This window comes from Ostrinia furnacalis, unplaced genomic scaffold (genome assembly GCF_004193835.3).
Source record: "Ostrinia furnacalis isolate ACB-3 unplaced genomic scaffold, ASM419383v2 OfSCF1131, whole genome shotgun sequence".
In the NCBI taxonomy this organism is placed as follows: Eukaryota; Metazoa; Arthropoda; class Insecta; order Lepidoptera; family Crambidae; genus Ostrinia; species Ostrinia furnacalis.
Window position 1 is genome coordinate 30,873 of NW_021131370.1, and position 6,980 is coordinate 37,852.

Consider the following 6,980-nt stretch of genomic DNA (forward strand, 5'->3'; position numbering starts at 1 on the left):
CAGGACCGGTCATTATGGAAATCCTTGGGAGGCTTTTGTCCAGCAGTGGACGTAATTTGGCTGAACTAATTACAATTAAGTTGCTTTATTTCTATAAATAATCTGTTGACAACCCTATCTCTATCGGTGTTGCCACATGCCAGTCAAGCGCCCGAACAAGACATATTGCAAAAGTTCCGACCTCCACGAAGGTTTTTACCCCTAATGTATACTCGTATACAGACGACAGCATATCAAGCTTACACTGTGGTACCTTATGTCATCGCAATAAGGTTGATTTTGCTACTAAAATGTGTAGTCTGACGTGCGGAGTTCAAAATGTATTCCGAACATGTATGGGAGTTTGTCTTTTGCTTTTTAATACGATACGAGTTTGACAATTTGAGCCAGAAGAAAGGAAAAGTCATTGTTTCAACGCTATGAGTTTGAAGTGTTGTACGTTATAAGATACCAGCTGTTGCCCGCTGCTTTGCACGCATTTTTAACGTGATATAAATTTAGCATTATTATCTCAAGCGAGTAAATGAAACCTAAATAAATCGATAAAATTTTACACGTGATTTTCAACTGAAAAAAATCGACTCGTGTGAAATAATTTCCAGTCCTAAATCTAAAAATTACTCTATAAGATAATAAAACTAGATTAGCAACTTTATTTTATAACCAAGCAATCTCATAGAACCATATTAAAAGAAAACACGTTTCACATTTTCTTCCTTCTCGCCATATTAAACAAGGCAATAAACACGTACTAAAGATAACTCTAACACGCCTTATTTATTTTCAATGAAGCCCGCTTTAAAACCATTAAAGCCCCACAAAACCCACAAATCTCCTTCCCCTCTTAACGCAATTCATCCCAAAATTCTACCCCTCCTCCCAACAAATTGTAAGCAAAAAAGGTTATTAGGTACTCACGTAGTTCGCAAAAATACATTTTGCGAAGTAATTTTTCAATGCAAATAGTTTCGTGCGAACTTTTTTGTGAATTGCCCCGCGATAAAATCGCACGTTTTTTCGAAGTGGGCGGGTGGTGTGATTTACTGGGCAGTCATTTGTTTTCGCAGTTCGAAGTGAGTTGGGGAAGGTACTTGTTGAGGTGTTTCAGTTATTTAAAGTATTTTGGTGAATACGGGGCATTTTGTTGACAGTCTTTTTAATGTAGTATAGGTAAGTTTTGACTTTTTGCAAGACTATTACCGTTTTATATCAACCTCGGGTTGTGTACGAAACTCTGGTATTAACTTATATTATGACTCTATCAGAGAACTTGACGTACCTACCCCTAGAAGCACAAAATTCCTCAGGTTTAATAAACAGTTTATTCAAGCATTTGATTGTCCTTACCAAACTGAGAACAAAAGCAGTATTTTTTATGAATGGGGATGTTGCCTGGGTCAAAAAGCAAGAGTTTTATTTAGTCCGTCAGTTAACTTATCAAAAAATACTCTACACGTATTTTTCACTTTTTCAAACTAATGAAAATTTAAAGAGATAAAGCGCCCCAAAGTTCATAAGAAGAGGCCCGTGACGTCAACGCTTGCTTAAAAATGCCGCACGTTGTGACGTCGTGCGCAACTTCAACGCACCATAACTATGTAATTACTAGCGGCCGCCCGCGACTTCGTACGCGTGAATCCCGTTTTTCCCGCTAATTCCCGTTCCCGTGGGAATTTCGGGAATTCCTTTCTTAGTGCACCTCTACGGTACCTATTTATTTATTTATTTATTTATTTATTCTAGAAGGCTGCTTGAAGGCTTACAGAAAATCCAACGCGCCAACAAGTTATAGGTACAATCGTGCAAAATAAATAATAAAATAATCGTACAATCGTACCTAAGCTACGTCCCTTCCAAATTTCAAGTGCCTACGTTTAGCCGTTTAGGCTGTGCGTTGATCTGTCAGTCAGTCAGTCAGTTTCTCTTTTTATATATTTAGATTTGTTAGATTGACAAATAAAAATATACGTGTCCAATATTTTTTGATATTAAACATTACGGACTAAAAAAATTTTTTTAGGCAACTAGCCTATTGCATCTGATAACCGAACCAAAGACCAAAGGATAAAGATAATAATTTAACTCTCACATCCAGAGGGCAAGTTCAATGTCGTCCAATTTAATCATAACAGACTCATTGGCTATTAACCACAATTTTTACAATCCACAATAGAAGAAATATAATTAACCTTCGGAAGGCAACAGGGGTGACCAGTCACCCCACTAGTTCAAAAAAGTCTTCGTACGTTTAGTTGCAGTTGTTGTGTCTTTCTGTCGTTTGGTCTATTCTCTAATTGGAGGGAGAGCTATCAGTCGCATGCGTCAACATATCGCGTTAGGTTCATGTTTTTGATATTTTGACACTGCTGGGGTGACTCATCACCCCTGTTGCCTTTTACGTATACTTTATTTTTTCGTGTTGCTAAAGTAAATGGTTGGTTTTGGAGTTAAAATGGCTTTGTTTTCGGATGATCAAATCGAAAAATACTTTCATGGACTTGCTGATGTCAATTCCTATGTTAAACGCTGCTCAGATGATAATAAGATTTCTAAAGTTGAAGACAATAATCTCAGTTCAGTCGGAGGAGGAATACTTTATTTCCAATAGCGAAAATTGTTACGACGATGACGTTCTACTAGCACAATTCAAACAAAATGTGCTACTATGTAAGAATAGACATGTTTGGTCTTCTTGGTTTCATCACCTTGGAGTCAAACACCTCGCCGAAATATAGTAACTCTTGCGAGAGATGCGAGAATTATAGAGCAATTACACATGGCATTCTAAATATGAACTAGGGACCTCCTGAGGGTGTACCTTCAGCAAAGCTACAGAAGCAGGCAAGGTGAGTGTTGTGTCAAAGAAAACTGGACAAAAAAGTTAAAACATCTCGTATCAAATGTCAACTACCCTCATGCCCTGAAAATCGAAAAGATATTTGCTGTAACTGTGCTTTATGTACAACAAAATGGTAACAAATAACTAATACTTATGTTAAAAAATAATTTATTAAAAATATATAAACTGTTAAATGAAAGCATTTTTAGTTTTATAATGAAACAAAGTAATAGATCTAATCATTAATAAGCTTCATTTTTCATTACAAAGCTATTTTATTTCAAATTATATTTCTGGGGTGACTGGTCACCCCTGTTGCCTTTTACGTACACAAAAAAAGTGTTGCCTGCCGAAGGTTATGACCAATTTTATTTGAAAGCATTGCATTTTCATGGCTCTTAATTTAGCCTTCAACCCATACATTATTACAATGGATGGAGATATTAAACATTCAATTTTGTAATGACTTTCGCAAGATTCAATTGAACGATCGCCGAAAAGGTTTCGACGAAAGCGGCAGAAGTTGTAACAAAGGGCGTGAATATTGGAGAGACCCACTTTGGGTCTTTCAGGGCTGGCACATGGCGTTAAAAAATATGCAACCTCTTTCGGTCGGCTGACTGGCGAGATGTCACGGGGTTCCCACATTTTGTGTGCATAAACATTATCTAATAAATAAATAAGTGTTCAAGGTACATACATCAAAGAAAACGAAATTTTTTGGACCTACATACCTTTATTACTCTTACCCTTACTTACTTACTAAAAATGAGTTTATAAGATAATCTCAGGTGAAGCTCGCTTCCACCTCTTCGGCCTGATCATCAGATACCATCAGGTGATACAGGCCAAGAGCTTCCTCGTTGTGGATAAAAAAAATCTTCCTTCATTGGGAGACTAATAGACATGATGATCATGATTGTATAGTAAGTACAGGCTTGGGAAGTCCGCCCACTAGGTGGACCGACGATCTGGTGGAGGTAGCGGGAAGTACCTGGATGCGGGTAGCCGGTCGTTATGGAAATCCTTGGGGCCTTTGTCCAGCATTTGGCTGTAAAGAACGAACGAAAGTAAAAAGTCAACAGCACTTCCGTTATTAAACCTGTGTTTGTCACCTGTCATCTGCTTTACAATGGAGGGAAGTCGAACCTTAACTTCGAACTCCTCCTATGTTCTTCTAATTAAATAAATAATAAATAAATAAATAAATTCTTTATTGAATAACTTATTGACAGTTTTTAACAATAGGCTAATATTAAACTATAATAGGTAAAAGTACATACGTGCCTGAGCTAAGAATTATAATTCCTGTATCTCAGGCAAAAAAAAGGCTTACATTACTTTATTAATAGAACTATTTCTAGCAAAATATATAATCTAATATTTATACATAATAATATATAATTAAAAATTAAAATCTACACAAGTTACATTTAAGATTTAAAATCAATACAATGTGCTACATAATATTGCTTGTTCTACATACTTTATTAAAAACATCCAACATACAGTGTCTGCGTAAACAAAAATAATAAACTGGGTCACGCTCAATGTTGCAAAAATCATACAAGTTATTTACGTTTACTCTAGATATACTTAAATGCAATTCGGTTTGTTAAGGTAGATTTGATAAAAGGTTAGTGGGACAGCTCTATGATTAATTATGGAGTTATCTACTAGTAGGTACTAATGGTAAAAGTTAATTTATACAATCTAGGTAGTAAATTAGCTAATGATAAAACTGACACATCAAGACAAACATAAACTCGCAGGGGACGCTCTTAGGCGCCTTCGTAATCTATGGTGTTAATATATCTTTGTTCTGCTAGTTTCTTAGCAGGGCACTCAGCGTCACCTGTCTTGTGATTGTTGGGCTTTTTGAAGTGCAAGCAGGTCGCACATTTTGAGGGTTCATCCTTTTTATTGCAATCCTTTAATACGTGACCCACTTCTCCGCAGTGGCCGCAAGTGATATTAGCTTCACGACAGGTCTTAGCAGCGTGTCCATACTGCTGACACTTGTAGCACCTTGTCACTAGGGTAAAGTCTCTAACAGGGCACGATGACCAGTTCACAAAAACTCTGTCATTTGCTATCAAGGTCTTCCGTATTTGAGCTGTGACTTCAATTACATAATTACAGGTTTCGGTGTCTTTCCTCCCTGATTTATGGCTTAGCTTAATAGAGGACATGAACGCTTCCAGTGACGTATTTTGAAGTTTGTCGGCTAGGTTTTGATGGTATATGCATTTAAATACCTCAGTTTCATCCATGGAAGCAGGAACTCCCAGTACTATAATCCTGGGCTTCCGTTTCTTCGTCTCGTCTATGATGAGGCCTGATGTTCTTAATTGCGTTGACTGCTTTATCTTCTCGATGTCGTCTTTGGAGTTGGTGCTGATGATAACGCCGCCATCTCTAGTTTTCCGTAGACCTCTCACGTGCAATTTCATTTCTTCGGGCTTAATTATTTTTTGCACTAGGGACTTGGTTTCCTCGCTTGACTTCATTTTATCATTCGGGTAAATCGCTACAGAACTGAAGTTTTTGGGCTGAATAAAATTGACAGGACTCTTTTTAACCATGTCAGCAAAGGAAAACGCTCCCGAGATAGGTTTTGAGGTCACTTCTATGCTTTTCTTGAGGTCTTGAAGTTGCTGTGAAATGTCTTGACTTTCTTTAAGGACCTGTATGTTGCTATGAGCTTGAATGGCCTTTTGCTTTAGCGACTGGTATTGTACGGCCATTTGGGATGTTCCATGGCTCACCCTCCTGCACAGGTTACTAATCCTCAGTTTCTGGTCAGTGTTGAGCTTTCCTTCCGATGAGATTATGCATACCTCATTCAGGCACTGCTCGATGCTTTTCATCCAGTTCTGGAGTTCTGAAGTGGCCACCACTTCGAGTGGTTCCATGACGGGGGCGGCGGGCGGCGCGTGCTGCGTGGGTGTGGGCGGAGGGCTACGCTGTGTGAGCGCACTCCGGTTGAAGGGACTTCCTTCCATATTATCAAGTCTATACACAAATCATTATAAGTTCAGTGTTCAATTAGAAATAATAACACAGATAAAACACTTCCGAGTTTCGATAATGTAGGTCGCGATTTTGCTAGTGAATAGTTAAATTAAATATTTATTTTCATAGCGCTGACACGTCCGATCGAGTGAACGGCAAGGTGTAGATTAATTTCGTTGCGGGTCCAATGACAGTTTAACTTTCCCCCGGGACAAACTTGACCTTCACTGGTTGGTTTTTTATTGACGATGAAGCTGTAGAACCTGGCTATATAGGAATTGCAGCGGTGGGAACGAGAGGTGGGAATAGTCCCGTAAATGCACTTCCAATGACTTCTTTTAACTGCCAACCCTGTCTGTTACAACAGCACGAATCAGAAATGTGGCGCTTTGTTTGACGAAGGCCGTTCTTTATGGCGCCGCCATTGTTTGCGCCAAAGGATTGAGGCACAACCATGGATGGAATAAGGATTATTTCTGAAAGAATGCTGCTGAAATTTTGGGTTTTTTTAACCATTTGGGCCTTTTAAGTGGTGTAAGTAAATGTTGAAATATTTTTCCGTTATTCAAAATTCAAAGCAATAGTGTGTAGTCATCATCAGACAGAATCAATAATTTAATTCCAAGCCAAGACATAATTTCTTTAAAGCGACCGACGATCTGGTGAAGGTCGCTGGAGGCGCCTGGATGCGAGCGGCGCAGGACCTGTCTTTGTGGAAATCTTTAGGGGAGGCCTTTGTCCAGCAGTGGACGTCTTTCGGCTGAAACGAACGAACGTACGAATTTCATAAAATAACACTACAATCTACTGCTGAAAACTCAAGTTTTTAATCAAATGCATTTCACATTTTACTTGATTTTAACTAATTAAGTTACTCAATTGACTATGTTATCACAGATTTTGTAGTTTATTTAATCTATAGCAAAAATGACGCAAGCAACTAACGCCAAAATATCCTCATCAACAAAAAAGTTACAAAATCAAAATTCCAATTTAACTTCCTTCTTCAATATCTACTAAAGTATATTTAGACAATCTGTCCCACGGAAGAGCTCAAATGAACCGTGATTCGTGATCATGATGGGGGTTAACGTCCACGGAACCCGAAGCTGACGAAAAATTCATG

At 38.2% G+C, this 6,980-nt stretch overlaps 1 protein-coding gene across 1 annotated transcript; it reads right to left on the minus strand.

The window, feature by feature from the left end:
- Positions 1-4,424: 4,424 nt before the first annotated feature.
- Positions 4,425-5,844, minus strand: LOC114351342 (uncharacterized). The gene has a single exon (XM_028302520.1). The coding sequence runs from the start codon at positions 5,842-5,844 to the stop codon at positions 4,621-4,623; it is 1,224 nt and encodes a 407-aa protein (XP_028158321.1). The 3' UTR covers positions 4,425-4,620.
- Between the last annotated feature and the right edge of the window lie 1,136 nt (positions 5,845-6,980).